General features: G+C 35.9%; 1 protein-coding gene across 7 annotated transcripts in view; it reads left to right on the forward strand.

Moving 5' to 3' along the window:
• HBS1L (HBS1 like translational GTPase) overlaps nt 1-27,298 on the forward strand; it is a 74,610-nt gene that overhangs the window by 3,549 nt on the left and 43,763 nt on the right. For 4 of the 7 annotated variants that reach the window (XR_002828136.1, XM_023750242.1, XM_023750240.1 and 1 more), the window contains 4 exons: nt 894-959; nt 11,606-11,728; nt 13,943-14,137; nt 15,425-15,643. Coding sequence is in view for 6 of the 7 variants with exons in the window: in XM_023750242.1 (XP_023606010.1) it covers nt 894-959; nt 11,606-11,728; nt 13,943-14,137; nt 15,425-15,643 (603 nt within the window). In the remaining variant the exon portion in view is untranslated. Of the gene's footprint in view, nt 1-893; nt 960-11,605; nt 11,729-13,942; nt 14,138-15,424; nt 17,006-27,298 lie in introns of those variants that run through there. The other 3 variants (XM_006084449.3, XM_006084447.3, XM_023750243.1) reach the window with 3 other exon arrangements.

Consider the following 27,298-nt stretch of genomic DNA (forward strand, 5'->3'; position numbering starts at 1 on the left):
TTTTTACTCAGAGTGGTCAGGGAGGACATATGCAATTAGGTGAGCTTTGAATGGGAACCTTAACCAAGAGGAGGAACAGCCTTAGGAAAATTTGGTTAAAAAACATATTCTAGTCAGTAGAAAAAAGGCCAATAAGCCCGAGCAGAGTGATTTTGAGGGAGTTTAGGATAAGCTGGTTTTCATAGATTACCTCGTTCTACATGAAGAAAAATTGCTTTCTTGGTCTGATTGTATACCCTGTGCTTTGGGGACCGATAGTAAAATTAAAATTAGTTTAGGACAAGCACAACATCTCTATGCAGTGGACAATTATGGGCCACGCATAAAGTTGTATGAAAAATAAATGCTTTGTTTTTAGAGAGCATTTGGTAAAAAAAATGGGTGGTTTTCATTTTGGATATTTGGATATTTGTCAACTCTGGAAAGAATTTAAGTATGTGGTCTGTGGGATTATTACTTTTTGATCACATGAGGTGAAAAATTGGACCCAATTATCTTAAAAACTGAAGAACCATGTTTCTATCTATAATAATAAAAGCATAATGTGCTAATTAGACCGGACGTCATTTAGGACATCCTTCCGGACGAAGCTGGGGCCAGAGGGAAGCCCTGGTCCCGGGTGCCTGAGGGAAGCCAGTGCCAGCAGCTGGGGGAAGGAAGGCCTACTCTTGCACGAATTTTGTGCAGTGGGCCTCTAGTAAGTGTATAAATACAGAAAGTCAGTAAATACCTATTTTGTAGGTAAAATTTTTAGGAAAAGTGGACAATCCAAGTTCCTTTAATTTTGATGAACAATTTAATTTCTTTTGGAAAGAATCCAGATGCTTTCTTGTTAATAACTAAGAATATATAAAGAACTTGTAATGAATTTATCTCTTGTGTTTTTATTTTAGATTTTGAAGATGATGATCTCTATGGCCAGTCTGTAGAAGATGATTATTGTATTTCTCCATCAACAGGTGAATTTTAAAAATAATTTCATTTCATTATTTAAAAATGTTAAGTCAGTATTAGTGTTATTCTATGACTAGAGTGACTCCATAAGACTAATATTAAGTAATATTTTAAAAAGTAATTATATGTTAACTTTTAACGGTGAAAAAATAATTTCTTTACCTGTAAATAGAATTTAAAGTTTTGATTCCATCACTTGGCTTTAATCAATTGGAAGAAAACTCTGAAAACTGGCTTTTCCAATGTTCTTTGCAACATGTAATTAAACTAAATTGTATTAAAATGGTAATCTTATCTAAAACTAAAACTTGTGAAGGTAGACAGCAGTTTTTATATATTCTCAGGAATCTTTTGAATATTAGAAACAGTGATGTGTTATGCAACGAATTCCTCTGTACAGTATTTTAGTTTATCTACTGTTAATTTGGTAAATAAATCAGATAAATGTAGTTCCAACTTCTGATGGAACCATAGATTGATTTAGAGTTCACATTCCACATCAGAGCTTCATCTTCTGTCTCATCTGCCAAAAGTTTTCTTTTTTGCCACTGTACAAAGAAAACATTCATGTGTTCCTTTCAGCAAAGACTGAATCTTTAATCCAGATTCTCCTCTCACTAATTTCTCGAATAATACATCTGTCTTTAAATTTCTTTTTTTAAAATATATTTTTATTGATTTAAGAGAAGAAGGGAGGAGAGAGAGATAGAAACATCAGTGATGAGAAAGCATCATTGATCGGCTGCCTCCTGCAAACTACCTACTGGGGATGGAGCCTGCAACCTGGGCATGTGCCCTTAACCAGAATTAAACCCGGGACTCTTCAGTCCTCAGGCTGATGCTCTATCCACTGAGCCAAACGAGGTAGGGCTGTCTTCAAATTTCATTCTACTCTGCAAATAGTTAAAATGTCCTGCTAATTTTACTATGCCATAACGGGGGTGTCATTAAATATAGTTAGGTACAGCATAAGTATAATTCATAAAATTCATTTTCCACAATTTTAAAGATTTAATGTGATTAACATTTTTATCAGTCTGCCTTTTCTTTAATACTATGTCTGCTGAGCTGTCCTATAAACCCTTTACTTTCCTGAAAACCTGACCTGTCCTGTAAACCTGTACCACTTCATTCATTCATTCATAAATTGAATTTATTGGGTTACATTGATAAAATTATGTAGGTTTAAGGTATACAATTCTATAATACATCATCTGTAGTGTGTTCACCACTCAAAGACATGTCTCTTTTTTTTTTTTTGTGCAACGAACTCTGACGCTCTAGCCCAGGGGTGGGCAAACTTTTTGACTCGAGGGCCACAATGGGTTCTTAAACTGGACCGGAGGGCCGGAACAAAAGCATGGATGGAGTGTTTGTGTGAACTAATATAAATTCAAAGTAAACATCATTACATAAAAGGGTACGGTCTTTTTTTTTTTTTAGTTTTATTCATTCAAACGGGCCGGATCCCGCCCGCGGGCCGTAGTTTGCCCACGGCTGCTCTAGCCACTGAGCCAAACCAGCTAGGGCGAAAAGTATCCTTCTAATACTAATCACTTTCCATTAAAAAATCCCTTGGAAAATATACCACTAAAAAATAAAAGTTTCTGATATGATATTGCTATTTTATACAGTCAGGTACTGCTTAACAACAGGGATACATTCTAAGAAATGCTCCTTAGGAGATTTCATCATATGGGAACATCAGAATGTACTTATACAAAACTAAATGATACTGCCTGCTACACACCTAAGCTATATGGTATACCAATGACGTATTCGTGGTCTGTCATTGACTGAAACGTTGTTATGTGGTGCGTGACTATGTTTTGAAAGTTAAAAAAACCTAAATCCACATGCTTTAGTTAAAAATACCAGTTTACTGGTAGTTAAAAATACAGAAGAAACTCAAAACCAATTATCTCTTACTTTGATAAAGTCAGTCGACTTCTTGGTGTGTACAAAAGTAACTCTCAAAGAGTCAGATTGTCCTGGATGTGAACCACAAACAAGACACACTTCACGAGCTGTGAGAGACAAGGTAAATTCTGACCTCAAGAAAACTAGGCCAGCCCAGCCGGTGTGGCTCAGTGGTTGAGCGTCGACCCATGAACCAGGAAGTCAGGATTCGATTCATGGTCAGGGCACATGCCCAGGTTGCAGGTTCAATCTCTAGCAGGGAATGTGCAGGAGGCAACCGACCAATGATTCTCTCTCATCACTGATGTTTCTATCTCTCTCTTCTTCTCCCTTCCTCTCTGAAATCAATATATATAAAGAGCCCTAGCCAGTTTGGCTCAGTGGATAGAGCGTGGGCCTGTGGACTGAAGGGTCCCGGTTTTGATTCCGGTCAAGGGCATGTACCTCGGTTGCAGGCTCGATCCTCATGGGGGAGGCAACCAATCAATGTGTCTCTCTCACAACAATGTTTCTCTCTCTCTGTCTCTCCCACTCCCACTTTCTCTAAAATATCAATGGAAAAATATCCTTGGGTGAGGATTAAAAATAAATAAATAAAACTAGGCCAATCTCAGAAAAACACTCTCAGAATGTCTAAAAACACTCTGAGAATGCCTAACCTTATGTGTTCATTACTCAAGATTAAGCATAATTTATCCAAATAAAACTAGATAAATAAATGTGTTAATCTGCAATATTAAAATGTTTTTCATTAGTCCCTCTAATGAAGCTTTTCACCCATGCAAGCCATACCCAACCAACTTACAAGTCCTGTATAAACCTTATGGCCTATTATTGTCTCTGGAGCCTATTGGTCCTAAAGAAATGGTTCTCAAAGAAAGTCTCAGAATACCCTGGAGGGTTTGTTAAAACAGTAGCTATATCCCATCTGCAGAGTTTTTGACTCTGGGGTGGGCCAAAGAATTACTTTTCTAACAAATTTTCAAGTCAAATGGTACATGGACCACATCTTGAGAACACTGTCGAAAATATCCTCACCTCTTCCAGATCAGTATAATTGTCTCCTAACTAATCTACCTGCATTAGTCATGTACTGTCTTCAATCCAGTCTCTACTATGTAGAAGAGATTTTTTTAAATCTCCTCTATCTAATTATCATGCTACATCATCTTCCCAGCTTCATGAACATTCCATGCTCCTACTGCACTTACAATACAAATGATCAAGTCAGTGCTACCAGACATCACTGTCACCTAGTCAATAGTGATAATGAATTGTAGGAGCCCAAAAGTATTATTCTTAATCTCTACAACATGTGGTCTTTTGAACCTCTGAATGAGCTTTAAAGAAATGCTGATTAAACCACCCCTCAGCTTCCAACCAGCCTTCTATACTCTATTTTGTGATGCTAAGGTTAAGTCTTGCAAAGTACATTTCTTCTTGGACAGCTGGCTCTCTTTTAGGAAGACTGGAAAGCTGTAGGAGGAAAACACGTGCTCCTTTCCTTTTTGCTTATTATCCAGTCACCCCAGCAACAGTTCACCTTAAAGAAGCAGTCTGTTCCAGTAACATCAATTAATATCAGTTTGCAGTTTTCCAGAACTCCCAGAAACAGCATTAACACGCCCCCTACATCTTCAGACACTATGATCAGCCAGTTGGCTAGAATTGCCTCTTCAAAGACTGATCCCACCTTCACAGGTATTCTTCTGAGATACCAGTGCCAGCCATGCAGTGTTCCCCTCCTCAGAGGTCTGAGACGCAGCTCCACAGTACCTTCTCTGAACTTCAAAGGCAAAGTAATAAAGCAAACCCTGAGTTGCAGGTTCGATCCCCAGCCCCAGTTGGTTGGAGCATGTTTGGGAGGCATGCAATGGAAGTATCTCTCTCACATTGATCTTTTTTTTTCTCTCTCTCATCCCCCTCCCCCCCCCAAAAAAATAAATTTTTTAAAAAAGAGCTAGATGTATTTCAGAGTAACAAGAAAAAACAATGGCAGGAAGAATGGAAGTGCTAAGACAACTTTTAGAGGACCTATGGCTTTATAAATAAATGAGAATTCTGAAAAGTCACAAGAGACATATTTGGTCTAAAAGTGGCACAGGTTTAAATAGGGGTGGGGGGAGGCAGGAAAGGGTAAAGGGAGAATAAATGGTGATGGAAAGAGACATGACCTCCTAGCTGGTTTGGCTCAGTGGATAGAGCATCTGCCACCGAAGGGTTCCGGGTTCGATTCCAGTCAAGGGCACATGCCTGGTTGCGGGCTCGATCCCCAGTGTGAAGTGTGCAGGAGGCATCAATGATTCACTCTATCATTGATGTTTCTATCTCTCTATCTCCCTTCTATGTGAAGTCAATAAAAATATCTATAATAATAAAAGCGTAATATGCTAATTAGACTGGACAACCTTCCGGATGAAGCCGAGGCAGAGGCAGCCGCCACAGCAGGCAGGGGCTGAGGCAGAGGCAGCCATTGAAGTGGTGGGGGCTGAGCCCCTTGCACGAATTTCGTGCATCGGGCCTCTAGTATCTATATAATAATCTATATAATAAAGAGCCAGGGTCCTAACGACCGAAGGCTCGAGCAGACTGGAAGTCAGTGCTGGGTTGCCATGGCTGCTGTTGGCGACCCATCCCAGCACTGACTGCCTACGGGGCTGCAGATCAGGCCCAGAGAGAGGCCTGCAGAGAGAGAGGCAGAGTCTGATTCATAGCCTCTGTGGCAGCTGTTGATCAGAACTTGCCTCTTTTTCTCTCCCAGCCTGGCCAACAGCCGCACCTCCATTTCTCTCCAGGCCTCCACCTGGGCTGCTGATCAGCCCCGCCTTTCTGATCAGGCCCCATTGATAGGCCCAGAGACACTGACTGGCATAGAAACTGACCAATCAGAACCAAATCTGGGTGACTGTAAGGAGCCAATGGCTGCCTAGGAGACGGAGCTTTTGACACTGATTGGCATAGAAACTGATCAATCAGAACCAAATCTGGGTCAACTGTGAGGAGCCAATGGCTGCCTAGGAGGCGGAGCTTTTGATGCTGACTGGCATAGAAACTGACCAATCAGAACCAAATTGGCCAGCAGAGGAGGGCAGTTGGGGGCGAGATCAGGCCTGCAGGGGAGGGCACTTAGGGGTGATCAGGCAGGCAGAGGCAGTTAGGGGCGATCAGGCAGGCAGGGGAGAGCAGTTGCGATCAGGCAGGCAGGGGAGAGCAGTTGGGGGCGAAATCAGGCTGGCAGGGGAGGGCAGTTAGGGCTGATCAGGCAGGCAGGCAGGCAGAGGCAGTTAGGGGCAATCAGGCAGGCAGGCAGAGAGGTTAGGGATGATCAGGCAGGCAGGCAGGTGAGTGGTTAGGAGCCAGGGGTCCCCAATTGGAGTGGGTGCAGGCTGGGCTGAGGGAACCCCCCCCTCCTTGCACTAATTTCGTGCACCGGGCCTCTAGTATATGTGTGTGTGTGTGTGTGTGTGTGTGTGTGATTATATATATATATATATATATATATATATATATATATATATATATAATACTTTTCTTAAAGAAGAATTGTCACTGAAGAGATGATAATATTCTGGGTCTCATGAATTCTGGTAATTGAATAACTTTATCAATTAGTAGGAATTTGTACAATTTATCAGCAAATGTATTTTTTTTTTAATTCTGCTAAGCACAATTTTCCTGATGAAAAGGTGATTTCTAAATGTTAAAGCTTTTTTTCCTTTTAGGTGGATTGGCTTTTTTTTTTTTTTTTATCCTCACCCGAGGATATGTGCATTGATTTTAGAGAAATGGGAAGGTGGAGAGAGAGAGGGAGAGAGGGAAAGAGAGAGAAACATCCTGTGAGAGAGAACATTGATCGGTTGCCCTCCTTACGTGCCTCTACCTGGGAATTATATACCCACAAACTTTCGGTATACAGTACGATGCTCCAACCAATTGAGCCACACCAGCCACACCAGGTTTGACTTTGATACTGAATATTGAGCACATATCAAAGAGCTGGAGATAGCTGAAAAAGCCTATATATAAAACTTTATTTTAACAGTTGTGAATTTTGTTTCAATTAATATAATTAGAAGTGTTAAAAGATAAACTGAGGGCCCTGGCTATGTGGCACGGTGGTTGGAGCATTGGCCCGTACACCAAAAGGTTGTGGGTTTGATTCCCAGTCAGGGGCATATGGGAGGCAACCGATTGATGTTTCTCTCTCTCTCTCTTTCCCCCTTCCTCTTCTTTCTAAAAATCAATACAAACATCCGGGGGTGAGGATTAAAAAAAAGAAAGAAAGAAAAAATAAACTGAGGCATATTAAGATTTTGAAGAGTTTATTTGAGCAAACAATTTAATTCAGGCAGCTCCAAACTGCAAGTGGTGAGAAGCTCTCCACTACAGAAGATAAGGGCAGTGTTTTTAGAGAAGACACAAAGTAAAGCAAGGAAGTTGTTTGCTTGTCTGTAGCTTAGGTGGTTACATTATCTGGGAAAGCCTAGTTGGCTTTTGTGATTGGTTGTTCTTAATCCAGAGGCATTTACAGGAATTAACCCTGCCTTAGTTTTCCATTTGCCACCAAGGCATTAGAGCCACCTCTGTCTAATGGCCTCCTTCTATGGTTACCTTAACAGTAGTGGTCCTTATTCAGTCCATTCCAACTCAAAACCTTTATTGTGCATCAATTAACATGTAAGAAAAAGCCTATTCCAATAAATTTACAAATTAGTGGTGTATAAGGCAGCCAGTTAAAAATCCTATTCAAACAACATGCTACACAACAGTATGGTGGGTAGAGAAATAGTCCTGCCTAAAGAAGGAGTCTGGGAAGGCCTCTGGAAGAGGTGGGATTGGGACTGGTAAATACAGGAGTAAGAATGGCATACTAGGTAGAAGAAACAACATGCTTAAGTAGTGGCTTCTAAGTGAGCTGTGTTTGGGAAGACTCACACGATAAATGCAATTGCGGTAGGAAAAGAGGGCTAGAAAATAGGAGCCAAATTGTGGAAGGCAGTTTTTAATTTTAGGTGTGTAGTGTCATCTTATTAAAGGTTTTGATTTTAGGGGAGTAATGATGATGTAATACAAAGTCACTGACTACCGGTGAGGCAGATGCAAGGGGAGGCTGCGGAGGCTTGTAGGCTAGTGTTTCCTACCTTCCCTGATGATACCCATCAGCTGGGAGTGTTTTTAAAAATACAGATTCTCTGCCCCATTCCAGCACCACTGAATCCAACTATTTCCAGGGGAAGAGACCTAGAAAGTCAAATCTTAAATGAATGCCTCACATGATTTTTATTTTAAGGTGACGGGAAACAATGTTAGGCGATTTTAAGAGTCAGGTTTTGAATTCTTTGAACTTTTATGTTTGTAAAAATACCTTAATTTAAAAAGTCACGGGTGTCCAATTTTTCAGAAAGCATTTAAATTTTTAGAAAGAAATAGCATTTTATATTTGTCCCCTTTTTTGTCATTGCCTTTCTGTTGTTTTTTTTATTGTATTTGTTACCTTTTGGGTTCTCATTTCAACTTCAAATATTTGGACATTTTTTTCTCCGTCTAACTTCCCTCCTCCTTGCCTGTCTCCCCTGGAAACCCAGCCATTAATATTTCCAAAACAATGGCCACAATGTAAGTTTCTGAGTTGATTTGTGTGTGGGTTTGGGGTAGAAAAAATAGCTTCTAGGAGGTAGAGTAGAAGCCCGGACATAGACAACTTCCTTTTCTTTGTCAATATTTCCTAAGTGAAAATTGTTGAGAGAAGTATATGACTTCTTGCCTCACTTAATTTTCAATTTCTCTTAGGTTTTTCTTCACAGTTCAGAGCTACGAGAGGAAGTTGGGCAAAGTTCATTTGTTACTTTTAGGCTAAACTGAATGGTTTATTGCAGCCAGGAAAGTAATTTATAAGTTACCAACCACAAAATGGCCCGTTTACTTTTTTTTAGTACTAACACCTTTTATTAAATCTAAGAAGCCCTGGATTGTACCATTATTTTATGTACTACTTTAAAAAAAATCAGCCATCAGTCTTAACTCTTACATAATGCTAAGATGCCATGTAATTGAGACATTCCCTCATTCTGAGATTTTAACGTGAAAAAAAGTGGTCACCTTAGAGTATCAGTGAAGTAGGATGTTTCTTCTGCTGTTTTAGCCAGGCTGACTTTATAAAATAATGTTATATTCTCTTTGTACAAGAGGGGGGGAAATAGGGATATATATGCATTCTTGAAAAATGACCAACTTGTGGTCTTGAAAATTGTATGCTAAAAACAGCAGAACTTCTGGGAAAAAATAGGATCCTGAGAGACCACTCATCCATAAAGTACTAACAAAAACAGTAATCATCTTAATAAAAATTCTTGCACATTTTGAAGAGATACATTAACTTTCTCTCCCCCCCCCCTTTTTTTTTATTGATTTCAGAGAGGGAGAGAGAGTGAGATAGAAATGTTGTGAGAGAGATACATCAATCAGTTGCTTCCTATATGTGCCCCGACTAGGGATCGAACCTGCAACCTAGGTATGTGCCCTGATGGTATGAATTGAACCTGAGACCTTCCTGTTCACAGGACAACGCTCCAACTAACTGAGCCATACCAGCCAGGGCTACATGAACTTTCTAATAAATATTCCAATAAACATAGGTCATTACATTAAAAAAAAATGGTGAGCCCTAGCTGGTTTGGCTCAATGGATAGAGCGTCGGCCTGTGGACTGAAGGGTCCCAGGTTCAATTCTGGTCAAGGGCACATGCCCAGGTTGCAGACTGGATCACCAGTAGGGGGCGTGCTGGAGGCAGCCGGCCAATGATTCTCTCTCATCATTGATGTTTCTATCTCTCTCTCCCTCTTTGAAATCAATAAAAATATATTTTTTTTAAAAAGGTGAAAGCCTGATGGAAAAACGATGTTAAGAAAGAGTTAAAACTGATGAGTAATATTGCAGAGGCAAAATGCTTACAGATCTTAGAGAGCCAAGCAATAAGCACACACAAAGACAGGACACATGGCCAAATTGAGCCCAGAGGAAGCATGTGGGGCTATCTGGTATCACAAAAAAGTATAATTATAGTATAACTACAGGCCCGGTGGGATCCCTCAGCCTGGCCTGCAGGGATCGGGCCGAAACCAGCCCGGTGCTCGCCTATCTTGCCCAGTCCCTATCAGCGGGACCCCAGCAGCAAGCTAACCTACTGGTCAGAGCATCTTCCCCCTGGTGGTCAGTGCGTGTCATAGCGACTTGTAGGATGGTCGGACACTTAGCATATTAGGCTTTTATTATATAGGATAATCTATTTGTACCTGTTGCCATTATGCAGTGATGCAAAACATTGAGGTACTGGGGGGAATATCTCATAAACCAAAGCAACTTGAATAGTATACTTTAATTATTACCCTAATTATCATTTGGTATGAGCTAGTTTGGTTAAGGAAATGTGCATTATAGCAGAATAGATTGAATTCTCTCAAGTGCTCTATATTTCTTTTATTCTCTTCTTCAGTTTTTCTGATGTTCTTATCTCCTTGTTATAACTGCCCCAGTCTTCAGTGATTACTTAATCTTCTCTGCTTCTGCAGCACATGTTATATGTACTACTCATTTGGCTTTTAAAATACGTCAATTCATTTTTCTTTTTTGCCTTCCTGCTAATCTATAAGGCCATCATTGATTTATACTACAAATAGGTAGCATTATGCCATGGCATTTTGATTATAGGTTTTACACATAAGCCATAGTATTATCTATTGTATTACCTACCTTTCATAGGTAATGACTTTCTGAAAACGTGCACAAAAGTCAAATGTGGGAATGCTAAGCAATAGACTTCCATGTCACATGCTCTTCCAGAAAGCTAAAGAATATAAAATCTCTAATAACACCTTGCCTTTAGAATATTGTATTGGTATTTCTATCCTTCTTCCCTTATTCTTTAATTTTATACCTTCACAATTGAACAAAGTCTCCAAGAATTGAGCTCAGTGGGCATCTAGTCAAGGCAGAAGAGTCAACACTTTGGGCATGCATGATATTTTCTTTGCTCACTTGTATTTTGTATGTGATATTCAGGTATATATTGGCACTTTGATGTTTTGTCTTTCCTCCTTTTAATGAAATATATAATACCCATTTACATATTGAGTGATGACACTATGCCAGTACTGCAGAGTAGCAGAGACTCAGGTCTGAAAGTCAAAGTTAGGAATATAATACTAGTATACAGTTATCAGTGTATGATTGAAAGCATGAGTTGTTCAAAAGTTAAGATCTATGATCTTGGTCAACTTTTGGGTTTAGGCAAATTAGCAATTCTTGGAAATTGAAGACCTAGTCTGTTTCTAATATTTTCATAATTATACAAATAAGCAAGTTTGATATGAGGCTTGGAATATTTATACCAAAGAAGAGAAAATTTTAAGGAAGATAGAGTAGTAGGCAAGGATGAGATATTAGGAAAGATAGTTTTTGAAAACTATAGAGAAAGTAAGCTCAGGGTAATGGTTTTGAAAATAGGAGGAAATAAGGAAGATGATTATAAGAGGCTAATGAGTAGTTAGTAAGGACATTTGAGAAGGATTTGGGGTATGATGTGTTATGTCTTTGTTTTTATCCATTATTATAGAATGTAGAAAAATGGCTATAGGTAGTAGATCAGAATCCTTAATTTTTGCTTTAACTTTTGCAAAAAAAGTTGATGAGAAATGACTTTACAAAAGCATTCTTCAATCATTTTATATTCTAGCTGCTCAGTTTATTTACTCACGACGTGACAAACCTGTTGAGCCTGTAGAAGAATATGATTATGAAGATCTGAAAGAATCCTCCAATTCTCTTTTGAACCATCAGCTAAGTGAATTTGATCAAGGTATAGTAAAAGTAGTCTGTGTTTTTTATCTGAAAATGATTAATAACCAGTATACCAGAACGTCAGTTTTATTGTGACTGTTCATGATAGTGATTGTGGGTAGTAATGGTATAAATGTATCTTATATTTTGAAAGAATATACATTTTATTAAGTATATTTTGTTAATGTATGGTTAACTGTATATTTGAAAATTGATTGTGTGGCTGTTACTTAGTAACTGGAATTTTTATTGAAATCTTCACCTGATCTTCTTAAGAGAGAAACTTTAGTGATTTGTTTTCTTTTAGTAATATTTATTGTTTCATATGCTCTATGTAGAACTTATGATTAGATTATTGAAGTTCATTTCTTTATAAAACATTAGGTTCCAGAGGCTGTTTTTGTTGGTTTGTTTTTTAAATTTTAAGTTCAAAGTAACACTATACAAGTGTCCTGATGGGTCATATCCATGTAAATCAAGTGTCAAGATAGAACTCATAAATGGTAATGACATTGGTTCTGAATTTGCATCTTTAGAATTCTCTTAAACATTTTAACAAAGATATTTGTATTTAGGCTTTCCTCTATTATAAGTAAATTTTAAACATGACATTATTTCAAAGATATTACTCAAGCTGTAGATTGATGAACAGTGTAGCAGAACTAAGATGGCCAGGTATAATAGTAAAACCGTCTGTTGGTAGTAAGCAAGGCTGAGCTGATTTGTTCTTTCTCTATGAATGTGAATTTGTTCTACAAATGTTTATAAATTGAAAATTGATAACAATTACTTTGAAAACAGAAAGGGGAAATGTAAGAATCTCAGAGCTGATCAGAAAAATGGACAGAAAGAACAAATATACAAATTTAGAAAGCAGAAAGGAAAACAGCAGATATAAAATAAAAATAAATTTATCAACTGCAAATACATTTAACAATCTGTATAAAAGTTTATAGAAGAGCTGCTATACAAACTCTTTAATAGTATTTGTGTATGTATATATTTCTAGGTAAAGATACTTTTAAAAATATATTTTTCAATTGATTTTTTTAGAGAGAGAAGAAGGGAGAGGGAGAGAAACATTGATGTGAGAGAAAAACATTGAATGGTTGCCTCCTGTAGCATCCCAACCAAGGATTGAACCTGAAACCTGGGTATTTGCCCTGACTAGGAATTGAACCGGCAACGTTTCAGTGCTCGGGACGATGCTCAACCAACTGAGCCACTTCAGCTAGGGCTGATTGTATATATATATTTTTTAAATATATTTTATTGATTTTTTTACAGAGAGGAAGGGAGAGAGATAGAGAGCCAGAAACATCGATGAGAGAGAACATCGACCAGCTGCCTCCTGCACATCTCCCACTGGGGATGTGCCCGCAACCCAGGTACATGCCCTTGACCGGAATCGAACCCGGGACCCTTCAGTCCGCAGGCCGACGCTCTATCCACTGAGCCAAACCGGTTTCGGCTGATTGTATATTTGAAGAAAGTGTTGTAGTTGTCTTTGTGGGGTGAGAGGGTAGGAATAGAGTAGAAGTCTTATACTTTTTCTCCTGTGCTTCAGAATGATTAAGACGGTACGAAATTCAAAGTTTATTTGAGAATGGAAGTTAATCATTCCCATCTGACATATGTAATGGCATGATAATGATAATAATGATTGTAGCTATGCTTTACTAAATGCTTTCCAAGTATTATTCTAAATGTTGTTCAGGTATTATTGCATTCAATCTTCACAGCAACCTATGACATTTTAATATTAGGTTGTCTTGCCCATTTTTAAAGATTTTAGTTGGTGAGAGAAAACTAAAGTTAGCCTAAAAGAAAACTTAAAGTAGTGGTAATTTAAGAAATTTTAAGAAATATACTTAGTGATTAACTGGGTTCATTAACAAGTTAGAAATATTTTCATACCTGCCTCTCCCTTGTACACATGTAAAACATCATCATCATTTAAAGTAGATATTAATGTATACAATTTACAGTTTTTTCAAGCATTAGTTATTGTTATTTAGGAGACATTTATTACAGTGATTTCTTAATGAAATTGTTCCTTTGATAGAGAAGATAGGTATGTTTGGATAAAAATATAATCATTATAAATAAGTTGTAGAGGAAAAAGGAGAGTTGAACCATCCTACTATAATTTCAAATTCTTTCAGGTTTGAAGATTGAGGGTTCTTTCATGACACCATTTAGCCTAGCTTTTAATTATTGCTGTCTGTTCTAGCTCGTCTTTATTCATGCCTTGATCATATGAGAGAGGTATTTGGAGATGCTGTGCCAGATGACATATTGATTGAAGCAGTTCTGAAGAACAAGTTTGATGTGCAGAAGGCTTTGTCAGTGGTTCTGGAACAAGATAAAATGCAGAAATTGAAGGTCAAGAATGAAGGAGCAATATCTACAGGAAAGATAGCAAAAGGTATGCTTTTACTTGGTCTCTTTTAGTTGTTTTACAGTTAATGTTTTAAAAGAGGCTTTGATTTGTTTGAGCTGTTAAGGAAAATGGGCAGAAAAGTTTGCATGTTACGATAACTCATTTGTTTTTCTAGTTTGTGAAATTTTAAGCTGAGTGCTGTGTTCCCTCTGTCAAAGCCTTTTTTTGCCTCTCTGCTTGCTTTCGTAACTAACAGGATATAGGGGAAATAAAGTCCTATTAAAAACAAGACACTTGCCTTTTGGTAGAGCTTTTAAATTACTCTTGTTTTTTAACTCTAATGGTTCAGGAGATGGAAATTAATAGCTCGACAATGTAAAAAATTTCTTTATGCTTATAGTATTTATAAAAGCAATTTAGTTTTATTTAACCACTTAACTGCCATGATATTTTTAATTTAATTTAAAAAGGTCCGCTGCTTGCGTCTATAGATGCTTATGGCGTACAGATGGTTAAATATCATACGTATCATAATTATACTACTCTTGCATTTATAGCCAGATGTTTAATTTTAAGTTTGTAGAGTTTGTGATTAAATTTGGAATTTAGTCAACATAAGAAGGGAACTGAGATACTTTTATAGTAACTGGTATGAGATCTGTCAGTAGGAACATGATGATTTGTTAATGGGTTGAATATTTACTAGTACTGTTAAGCTGAGGACTAGATTTTTGCCACAACAAAGTTATATGTAGTCTGCTACCATTCAGTAAGGGTGGTTTTTGTTTTCTTTAAATTTTTTTAAAATTTTGTACTAAGTCTTTTAACTAACCAAATATGAGAATGAATACAAACTGTAATATGTCATCTATATCAATAGTTTATCCCAGATCGTTGTAGAATTTAAATTATAGGATGATGTTTGCTTGTTTTTAATACATTAAAAATACAGAAGATGAGCCTACTACTTTCCATTGGTTTTTAAGACATTTTGAGTTTGAGACATTCCTGACTATAATTTAAGTGTTAAAAACCTCACATTATAAAATTTATGGAAATTAGAACATTAATTAACTTGGTACTTACTTGTATATGTCAATGAACAAAGTAGGAAGGTCACTTTGGATAGTTAAATGAAGGAAAAATTCTCTTATTGATTTTTAGAGTGTTCACTTTTTATTAAATAATGATCAATTATCACTTTATTCATGTCATAATCTAAGAAACATTTAGTAATTAATGCCTCATTTCATGTTTCCTTTTGGTTGCTGTGACTGTCTTCTGCATATGTGAACCTATTCATCTGAAAATTAATGGCTCTTGTAAGGTAAGGAGTCTTATTATCTAACTCTGAAGTTTCAGCTGATAATGTTCAAAGCTCTTGTCCTCAGTCTGCAAATCATTTGGATTGCAGTAGCAAACCATTTGATTTTTCTGGTCCAGTAACAAAATGTGGATTATATAATAATTCCTCAGTTGTACCAAGTCACTTTTTACTCCATAAAAAAAAGAAACTTGACAGGCCTAGAAGTGAAAAGAAACTAGAATCATGTAAGTTAACAAAAGAGCTGTCACTGGCTGAACTAATGGATGATATGCCAAGAGATTCTTTTAAAAGTCAGCCATCTGTCCAATTATCATCCACAGATAGTCTGGAAAGTCTACTTTCAAAGAATCTAGATGCCAATTTGTTAGGACCTCATGCATCTGAATCTGTTCCCAAAGATGATTCTGCTTTCAAAGGAATTCCAGATTTAAAATCCTTAATGATTAAGAACACGACACTGAATAACTCTTTATTTATTCAAAATAATTCACTACATGATTTGCAAAACATTCCAGTACTAAGCAGTTTAGAAAGTTTAAATAATCCTTTGCTCCTGACTAGCTCATTGGAAAATACGGCTCTTGATAATTCAGACGCTCATAAGATGACTGAAGTTGGAAACATTTCTTCAGTTGAACAAAGTGCGAAGAATTGTATTTTAAAAAATGACAATTTGCAGTTTTTCCAATGTGGAAGTCCATCCCTAGCTGAACTGTTTCAGGACCACAAAGAAAACAATCCAACCCAATGCTGTACTTTATCTGATCTTTGTAACCAGTCATCTGCCAGTTTGGGATCCTTTCCCCTATCACAACTAGCAAATCGGTCTATGTCTTCAACTGGAGTATCAGAATTAACAGGATCTCTGTCATCTTTGGCATTTCATAAAACTACTCCTACAAGAGACTTTGAGAATTTATCACTTTCTGATTTGATTGCAGAAACGATTGATATAGACAGTGCTCAGAATAAGGAAGATTCCTTTAAGCTCAGTTTATCTGAAATGAGGTCACCTGAAATAGATTCAAATATTGACCTTAGTATTCTTATAAAAACTTCAGATTTTGTTCCAAAACCTGTAGTAGACCAATCAATAGCTCCAACACCAGGAACTAAAGTTCTGAGTTCGAAGCTAGGGAAACATTCCATTTCTGCTAAGGATAGTAAGAAAAACAGTAAAGGCTCTGTGAGTAGGAAACCACCTTTTTCTCTGTCATGGACCAAGGCCCTTGCTGCTAGACCTTCAGCTTTTGCTTCAACACTATGTCTTCATTACCCATTGAAAAGCTGCAAGCGACGCACCCTTGACCTTTATAAGACTTTTCTTTATAGTAGACAAGTTCAAGACATAAAGGACAAAGAAATAAGTCCTCTTATAGCAATAACACCATTTGACTTCAAATCAGCATCTCCTGATGACATTGTAAAAGCTAATCAGAAGAAAGTGTTCACTAGAGAATAGTCACGAAAGGAAAGCTTGATCACTGCTGGAGAGCGTTTCATTTTAAAGAGATTGAAAGTCTTTATAGGATGACTTTATAGTATGAATATAAGTTGTGATTTTTATATTAAAATTGTCTAATGTTGATAAGTTTAGTTGGTATGAATTTTTGCACTGAAATTTCGTTTTTACTCTATCTTTTTAAAATGATAATTGGCTTTATTTAAGTTGATAGCTTATACGGGGTGTATGTTTACAAATTGCATATGAAAACTTGATATTGTGAAATCAAACCTCAGATACAATATTTTTGTTTGAAGCATTGAACTTTTTTACAAGGAGACATTTTCTTTTATAAAATACTTTTGTGCTTTGTTCTTAAATAAAATGCTGCCAATTAGGATTATTATAGTTTAGTGATGAAGGTTTTTCTTATATGTGGCATAGCATAGCTGAGTCAGAATTACATTTTAAAATATCAGTGGTATCATTCCAAGTTTCATTATTTTTCTGTAGGTGAAACTAAATTTTTCTATTAGAAAAATATTTAAATTCCTGACTTTTCAGAATACTGTGGAGGTTGTTGAAATACATTTTTGATGAAAATAAAATGAAAATTCTTTAAGGGACCGTGTAAATATTGAAGTTGAATTAATACATAAAGTATTTTTATATATTTTCAAAACTATTTGTCCTAAATGCATATTTCAAAATAAATATATAGAAAATTTTTAAGTATGCTTGTATGTTCTTTGAATAGATAATTTTATCAGATCTCTTTAACTTTTTTACCATAAGTAATGAAATGTGGAGTTTTCCTCTTTGCTACTGATAGCTTTGCATGCTATCTAAGTTTCAGCAATGGCAGACCAAATAAGAGCTCTTTTGGACAGTAGAACAAGTATGTAATTCTTTCCTCAAAGCAGTTTTTCACCTAGCAATCAGAATCACTGGGGGAATTTTTTCAGAACTTGGCTTCACTTGAGACGTGGTCAGCGCCTCTCTGAGGGATGGCATTTGGGAATGTATATTTTCAAAATAGTCCCTATGTGATTCTGATATGTTACTTCTGCTGAGGAACTACTGCCTTAGAGAAATAAATAAGTAGAATGAAAGGAATTACTAATGCTTAGAATAACATCTGACCAACTTGAATTCATAATTCATATTTACTAGTAATCAGGGATACCAAGGAAAATTGCTAAGTAGAAATTACTGTCTTTTACATAAGAAGATGCTGGTATTATAGTATTAATATTTCTTGAAGAAAAAATAGTATTTAAAATATCATGTCTTAATGAAAATGAAGTAAGTAGCTGACCTTTTACCAGGAAAAATATATTTTTCTCTGGCAGCTGCTTTTAATAATTTTTTTTTGTATTTCTAGTTTCTATTTATTTGCATAATGACATTCCAGTCTTTTTAACTATGTATGATGTTCTTATATTCACTGTTTTGGTGGGAACACTTAAGCCAACATTGTCTTTATAGTTCTTGACCAAACACTTTCTTGTGATGTCTTAAGGTTTTATTTTTAATTACATATTTCAGTGCACATCATGCTTTTTAGGAGATCATATAAATCATATTTTATGATTGATTTTAAAGTTTGAATTACCCCAGATGCTGATTTTGTAGTCTTGGACCTTGATCAAACATTTTTACAATTTTGAACTTTTAGTATATGACTCATCAACTGGATTTATGTATAGGCAGTCTTCAATTTTTTTTTTTTAATATATTCTATTGATTTTTTACGGAGAGGAAGGGAGAGAGACAGAGAGTCAGAAACATCGATGAGAGAGAAACATCGATCAGCTGCCTCCTGCACATCTCCCACTGGGGATGTGCCCGCAACCCAGGTACATGCCCTTGACCGGAATCGAACCCGGGACCCCTCAGTCTGCAGGCCGACGCTCTATCTACTGAGCCAAACCGGTTTTGGCGGCAGTCTTCAATTTAGAAGTGAATTGTGTTCTAAGAGTTTGTTTGGAACTGACAATAATTCCTGATAGAGTTAGTTAGTGCTACATATGTGGTCCACTTTGCACATGAATCCACAAATACTTTTTTAACTCATATTGAGTTGAACTGTGTGGTAACCTTCTTTTAAACAAACCAATTTTCAAGTAGGAAATACAATAACTTTTTAAGTCACATAGATCTTACAATGTGAACGAAATGTCCCTTTGTTGGCTGATTAGGATTATAATTACCATTTATAAGATTATTTTAGGGGGAAAATTCTATATTACAGGGTGATAGGGAAGGTAAGGAATTTTTATTGTCTCCCTATTTTTTTTACTTGTCATGGCTACTAGTCTGTCAGGTGTGTCCATGGTATGCATTTGCCCTGTTGACTAGGTAAATGTCACTGTCTTGAGATTTAGAGAGTGGAACCAAGAAGACCCTCTGCCCTTCCCCTCTTGGCCGTTAGCCCTTGGAAAAGAGACAAGGGCCTGCTTGTTCATGGAGACACTGCTAGTGATAATGATTGCTCCCACTAAAGGCATGTTCTGCACCGACTGCTGTCTTGGTAGCTCAGGTGCAGGTATGCTAACTGTTTTTGTTTACTTTCCAGATCAAATATCAATTTTGAGGTGCAAAGTCATTTTTATTTGCATTATGATCAAGTACATTAATATTTTACTTTAGGAATAGAAATAATACTGTAATTACATTTGAAATGATATAAAATACAAAATATATTTAAAATGACCATTTTACTCTTAATTTCTTGTGTCTTTTCAAAGATCATAGATGTCCTGTCCTATTGCATTCTAAAGTCTTTAGTTGGCTTTTTTTGTTATGGTTCTTACCATTTATTGCTAAGAACTAGTGTTTCATTTCCGCAGAGAACATTTTGCTGAACTTCCTATTTTGTTTTATCTTTTTCTTTATTTCCTAGTAACGAAACTGGCATCTTAACCTCTTTTTCTCCGTTTGGCTTTAAATCCTTCTTTCTTGACCTTTCCTTCACCTTTTTTTTTTTTAAATCATATAAGTAGTAATAATGATTCTCAGTATTTAATTTTTAGTACTCATGGGAGGTCATGCAACTAATTGTCACACCAAAGATAAGATTAATACAGTGCATTTCTGATTATTTACCTTTTAAATTGACCCTGAATCTCTGTGTGGCCCATTGCAAATAAACAAGTACACAATGTATATTCAGGAGGGACTATGTATCAGTTTTCTGTTTCTTGCTCACACAAGTATATATTTGGTTATAAAATCAGTTTTGTGGTAGCTTAGATATTTTCTGTTACATAGATAAAGATAATGTTGACTAGATAGACATAGATATGAATATCTTTATTAGGTTTATTTTATAATTATATAAGGCTCAGTGTATATAGTTGTATATTGTAATTTTTAGTTTTTAGGGTATAAAAAGACTTGTCACTTTTTGAGTGTATGTGTACATTTTTGTAAAAGTTACATAGAAATGATAATTCTGAGGTTTTCTTAAGTGTGAAAACACACCATAATTTATTGATTAGAATTTTTTTATATAAGCTTAATATTTTAGAATGGTATTTAATAATTTATGTTTCTGTAAACATATTAGAAAACAAACGGCCTTATTGTGCAGAATTTCTTGTAAGATATTTGTCATTTAGACTTCTTGCTTTCAAAAAGATAAAATTATATACATTTTTACTTTTTAAGACTTACATAGAAACACTATTATAGGTTATAGTAAATATGAGCAATGTACTTGTAAAGGTGGCAGTAGAAGGTAAAAGAATTGATATAGTATATATTTCTGGTGTTGACATGCCTGGTTTATATTATATGACTTAAAGGAAAACATCATTTAGTTGTAGGAGATATACCAAGTTGAACAAAGATATGATTCTTAACTCTCAAAGGGTGGGGGATTTCAGTACTAAACACACAATTGTATTTATTACAGTGTGGCATACATACATTACACTGTTCAAAGCTGACATCTTTGCCTTCCTGGTCCAAGATGCTACCAGTTCCTCTGTTTCCTATCTTTATTGGTAGTCTTACCATCTTCCAGTTGTTTAGGCCAGAGATCTAGCTAAGATAATCCTTGATTTCTCTCCTTCATTTACTTCTTATAACTGATTACCAGTCCTATTCTTTCTGCTTTACAAATAAGTAAGTATATGTATGTACATATACAGTTGATTGTCATTTGTGTAGTTATATTTTGTAAAGTCATAAATTAGTGAACACTGAATGAAATGTGTGAATACTGAACCATTGCTCCTACGGGGTTAGGTTCCTGTGATTGGTCACAACATTTTTGTCAAACAATTTAATACATAATCTTATTTTATATATCTGTTTCAAGATACTTTATTTAATATATATTGTTTATATGTTATTGGTTCATTAACGTTGAACTCATAGCCAGTAACACTGTAACTCTTGCCTGAACAAAGCATATCTAACACACCTTGTATTCATCAGGCCCATCATAGCTGCCTTGATCTTGGGGACACTAAATAGTGCTTTAGCACTACTCGTGGAGGCCATTTTAAACAGCAAAATTACAAACTAAAATCACAATGCCAAAAACATAGCACTATCCAGTCATGAAAAGGATACTTGTGTACAGTGTGAGAGCTGAAACAGGCACAGTGTTACCCTGTGCGACCTCAGCTGGGAAGGTCAAATATTTTGTTCCTTTGCACTTGTCTCTGAGTGACTGTGAAAGTGCCCCAGGTGACTGTAGGGTTACAAATAAATTTTAGCGAGTAGGTGAATTAGCAAATTTGGAATCTGTGAATAATGAAGATTTACTGTATGTTTTTCAACTCACTACTCTCTGTCCTTATTGCTGTATCTTCTCATAAAGCCCCTTAGCTTTGGACAAAGTTACTGAGACATTTAACTGGTTTCTTCTCAGTTTATTTCCGCCAAAACACTTACTGTACTTCCCAAAATATAGCTTTAATTTTCTATTCCCTTGTATAAATTTTTTAATTATTTTATATGACCTTTAATGAACTGGTTTCTGTTTGTGTACACTCTACCCAAACCCACCTAAGAACACCTGAGTTTTCTCTGCTTTTCACCCTCTCTCTCCCACCATTATTTCTCTCCTCCTGACTAATTGCTCTTTAGGTTGCAATTTACATATCACTTTACTCCCAGTCTTGTGGTAGGGAAACCTTCATATGTGCCTGTATTTCACTGTATTCCTTTTATACTTCCCCCATATAAGTAGTCCCTTTCCTTTGTAACCCTGCTTTATTGTTCGTCACATCACTTATATCATCTGCCATTTTTTGTGTGTGTGGACAGTTGCTTTGTTTATTATGTCTCCCCACTGCAAGGATTTCATATTTTCTCTCCTGTATTCCCAGCTTAGAATATGTCCACATAAATGTAGGAAAGGATTTAAAGAAAAAAGTCTCACCCCTATACAGTTTCACAGTCTTGTTCCCCATAGGAAGCTATAAACAAATCTGTAAGCAAATTATTTCTTTATTCTTCTAGAAACTTGACTTGCATATTATATATATACTAGCGGCCTGGTGCATGAAATTTGTTTACTATGGGGGGGGGGCGGTGTTCCTCACCCTGGCCTGCCCCCTCTCATAGTCCAGGAGCCCTTAGGGGCAGAAGGCGACCCGGCAATCAGGGGAAGGCGACGCCCCCATCACAGCTCTGCTACTACCACTGCCAGCAGCGCAAGCATTGGCCGGCCCTGGTTACCTGAGCTTTGGGCGGCCCTGGGCGGCTGGGGGGTCTGAGGGGACTGGGGGACTCCGCAGGCAGGTGCACAGAGCGGCTGGGCCCGCCTTGCTGTGCGCCTGCTGCCCCAGAGGGGCTGAGGGGACTGGGTGCCGCCATCTTGGGGCTGTGGGTGCCGTCATCTTGGAGGGCATGGCAGTCAATTAGCATATTCCCTCCTTATTGTCTGTGGGTGCTGCCATCTTGGAGGGTGTGGCAGTCAATTAGCATATTCCCTTCTTATTGGCTGTAGGTGGTGCCATCTTTGTGATGGCGTGAGGGTCTATTAGCATATTCCCTCTTTATTATATAGGATGTGAACATACGTATATTTTTACACAAATGGGAGGATACCAGACACTTTTGTATCTGCATCATTTATAATTTTTTGCCAACCTGTTAATTAGAAAAAAAATTTCATTTATTTATATTTCTTTAATGAGTGAGGCTGACTGCTTTATCATATACTTAAATTATTTGTATTTCTTTTACTTGGAACTATCTGTTCCTAATCTTTGCCCATTTTTCTGCTAGTTATATTTCATGACTTTTAGGAATGTGTGTATGTATTTTATATATTTATATTTAATTTATGTATTTAAATAATAACTCATCTTTTGTGATATACATGGAAAATAACATTTTCTGATTGCCATTTTTCAAGGTCATTAGAAGACAAATTGTTAATTTTAATATATTAGAATTTATCAATCTTTCATAGGTTTTTGTTTCAAAGTTCCACTCTACTTTAATTTTTAAAAAATTATTTGTTTCTTCTAATGTGTTTGACAAGTTCATTTTTTGTTTTTAAAATATTTGAGCCTTTGATCCAGCTGTTTTTTCTCTCTTTACTTTTTTTGTTAATCCTCACCCGAGGACATTTTTTCCTTGATTTTTTTTATAGTTTAAAGCACAGCTAAACATCTGTATTTATTTACATTTTTCAAGCATACTATTTTTACAATTAATGGATTAGAAGATTTACCTTAAACTAGACAATTACAGAATCAGATAACTTTTATTGACCACTTATTTTATACTCATTTTACTAAATTAAAATTAGGAGGTCAATAACATTAAAAGGCACATATTCATATCAGAAAATACCTTTGAAAAAGCCATTTATTTACTGTTATGACATGCCATACATACAAAGGCATATTTATAGTGTCATAAAAATAATTGCACAATGGGAGCAGGTAGAAGAGTTTCCCTTGATTTTTTAGGGAGAGTGGAAGGGATGGGGAGAGACCAAGAGAGAGAGACATTGATGTGAGAGACACATCATGATTGCCTGCTGTACTGGCTGTTCACGGCTGGCCGGGGTCGAGCCTGCAACCTAGGTATGTGTCCGTGACCTGAATTGAACCCAGGATCCTTTCAGTCTGCAGGCCGAAGCTCTATCTACTGAGGCAAACCTGCTAGAGCTCTCTTTATTTTTATTTTTTTATAGATTTCCCGAGTTATTGCACATGGCTCTTCTTCCCATATGAGCTTTAGAAACAGCTTGTTGAGTTACTGAAAAAATCCAATTGTAATTTTTATTGAGATGTTTAATGTTATCAAAATATTTTTGGAGAAAAAATATACTGTCTTCATAGATGCAAAAGGTTTTAGACATTACCCTGTTAAACAGGTTTTCTAGTATTGATTTAGTCTTGTAATATTGGAACAATCCTAATTGGTCATAATGGGTTATTCTTTTAATTTGATGAATCTTATTTGTTGATAAACTTTTTTTTTAACTTCCATGGCTAAAAGTCTTTTTTTAAAAAGGGTTTAGGCCATTGCTAGCAAATACAGAAGACCTGTCTTGGGACACGGAGTGTACACCACCAGCAGTGTGGCTAGGTAGGAAAGACAAAACCATCATCCCCGAGTTTTGCAGCATTTTTAAACATCAAGTGGGGCTGGGGACAATATAAGTAGTTCTGAGAGGATTTACATTAGCTCAAGGGAGGGGGATGGGAGAGGGTAAAGCAGTGCTAATTCTGGGAAAGGCCCAGCAAAGTCCACAAGGAAGAAGTGTCCTCTCGCTCTGCTGTAATTTTAATTTAGAACATCTCAGAATTTTTTTTTGTTATTGCTAATATTTTATTTAAGATTATTTTATCTACTTGTAAAATTAATTTATAGCTATGTGAGTTATTTGTGATTTTTTAAGTAGAACATGTAGAAAGTTTTTCTATATCCTTACATAACTTAAAGGGCATTGAATTTATTTATTTCATTATAGGATTTATCCTCAATATTCTATGGTCAGTTTTGAAAATTTTAATTTTCTTAGAAAACCATACTCTTACACTTTGCTTTTCCTTTATTTCTCATAATTTTTGTTAATATTTTCAGTTCTTAGATAAGGTATATACCTTTATACCTTTTATACTATATTTAAACTTCTATTAACTGAATTATTAACTTTAAACAGCTATTTAATGAGTCCTGGCTTTAAAAGTTGAGCTCATCAGAGTTATACTTCCTCATACTTGATCTCTTCTCTCCCTTTTTCTCCTGATATTTTGTCATTTATTTATTTATTTATTTCCAATATTAGAGCATTTTCATTTTATTCTATACTCAAAATTTCTTTAGTTTTAAACCAACCATAGTTAACTTTAAAATTGATTGATTCTCATGATTAGGCTTCTATTTGTCTCTTGCTTGACATCTGGTTCAACCTCTCACCTTCTCCTCCCTTAAAATATACATGTTTGAAATATTCAAGTTGTTAAATATATGAAAATGATTCTGTGACCTATATTTTCATGTCATAAACAGATCATAGTCTTTGGTCCATCTTCTGGAAGGATTTGCAGACATTGCTGTACCATTTTCTATTATTGTATTGCTCCTACTCCTATTCTGCTGTTTCTAGTGTGGCTTTTATTTCTGTAGAAGTTCCCTCCTCTCCATATTTCTCATGAGCTCGCTGGCTTACTTTTGAACTTTCCCTTTCTATTGTTTTTATCTTTTATCATCTTTTATCTCTTTCTCTCTCTTTGGGAGAAAAATAAGATAGAAACATAAAATAGGATAGAAGAATCGTTGCTTTGTCTCTTTAACTGGATATTTTTCCCCCTAGGATACTTGATTAGATTAAATCCTCCCTTCACCTTTGAAACTAGATTGATTTGAGAGCCTTGCTATTTCTCTCTACATATGTGATAGGGCAGACCTTTTCCCAAAGGTTTAGATGCTTAGGTATAATGATTCCATTATTCATATCAACCGGACTTTATCATGACAATCTACTGAAGATTATGGAAGGAAATCTCTTTTATTATTTAGAGAAATTTTCAATATTTTTATATTTTAGAATAGAACTTAATACTTATATAAAAATTAACTTTTTATCATGATAGTAAATTGGAACTCTAATTTCTAAAATAATATATTAAATGTTGGTATGTCTTTTTTTAATATGTTTTTATTGGTTTCAGAGAGAGAAAGGGAGAGGGAGAGAGAGATAGAAACATCAATGATGAGAATCATTGATCGGCTGCCTCCTGCACACCCCCTACTGAGGATTGAGCCTGCAACCTGGGCATGTGCCCTGATCGGCAGTTGAACCGTGACCTCCTGGTTCATGGGTCAACCCTTAACCACTGAGCCACACCGGCCAGGCTGTTGGTATGTCTTCTTAACTTCGATAATATTTTGGTTCATTTTGTTAACATATATAATATCGAAAGTCACCAGTAGCAAATACAAGTAAGCTTAGAATGGGTTGTCGTATACTTTTGTGATACATTTATATGAATGGACTGCTAAACAATTGAATATTTAGGGAGTAAAATCATGGGACAATCTTGCAGTTTTCTGATGGGGTTTTCTTTGCCACCTTAAACCAACCAAGGGGTAAAATTACTCCCAAAACTATAAAACTGGTTAGCAGAGTCTTGTTATCCCACACAAAAAAACAGAGCTTGAAATACATGTATAGTATTATTTGAAAGAAACATTCTTTGTGGAAAAATACTATACTATTTATGGTTTAAAATTTTAGAATTGGTCAATATAAGTTGAAAGAGTAATAGATTAGACAAAATGAACATTATTGTGAGAAGTGAGGTTTAACTCTTGATTGCTATTGAACCTTTTTCTAGTATTGGGTTTATTTTGATTCTTTTAGAAAAGTAGTTTAAAATAAGTGAGCATTAAGAAAAAATAGTTACAGATATGGCAAAGGAATCGTGTAATTTAAATTTAACATTTTATACAGTTTTTAAAATTGATATTTCCATGCCTCACAATAAATGTAGCCAATAAATTTCTATATTAATCAGACCATTAAGAGAATTGGTTGTTTATTTTAGTGTTGGAGGTTTTGGAGAAATATACTTTAAGACTGTACTGCACAATTGATCTATTTTTGAAAAAGTTTGCCTTTACAATACTGGTATGCTCATACTGTTTAGAAAACTATTGTGCCTCATTTTCCTTTTCCTTTGAATTTCATCTGGTTTTCCCTTTAAGTAAGCTTTCATTCAGAAAATAAAGTTTAATTTTACATAATGAGGACATAGTTATTTGGTAGCATTATTTTGCTAGTTTTACAGTGTCAGCAGTCTTTTTAACTTCGTGTATTGTATCTGTTTACTGCTATTTGAATATCTGTAAGATATTATTTATATCTAATACTCAAATGTTGATTCTCAAATTTTTGAGTCTTGATGGCAGGTTGTTCCCTGGAGAAGGTGCAAGAAATTAAAAATATGCA

Source organism: Myotis lucifugus, unplaced genomic scaffold, assembly GCF_000147115.1.
Source record: "Myotis lucifugus unplaced genomic scaffold, Myoluc2.0 scaffold_11, whole genome shotgun sequence".
Classification (NCBI taxonomy): Eukaryota; Metazoa; Chordata; class Mammalia; order Chiroptera; family Vespertilionidae; genus Myotis; species Myotis lucifugus.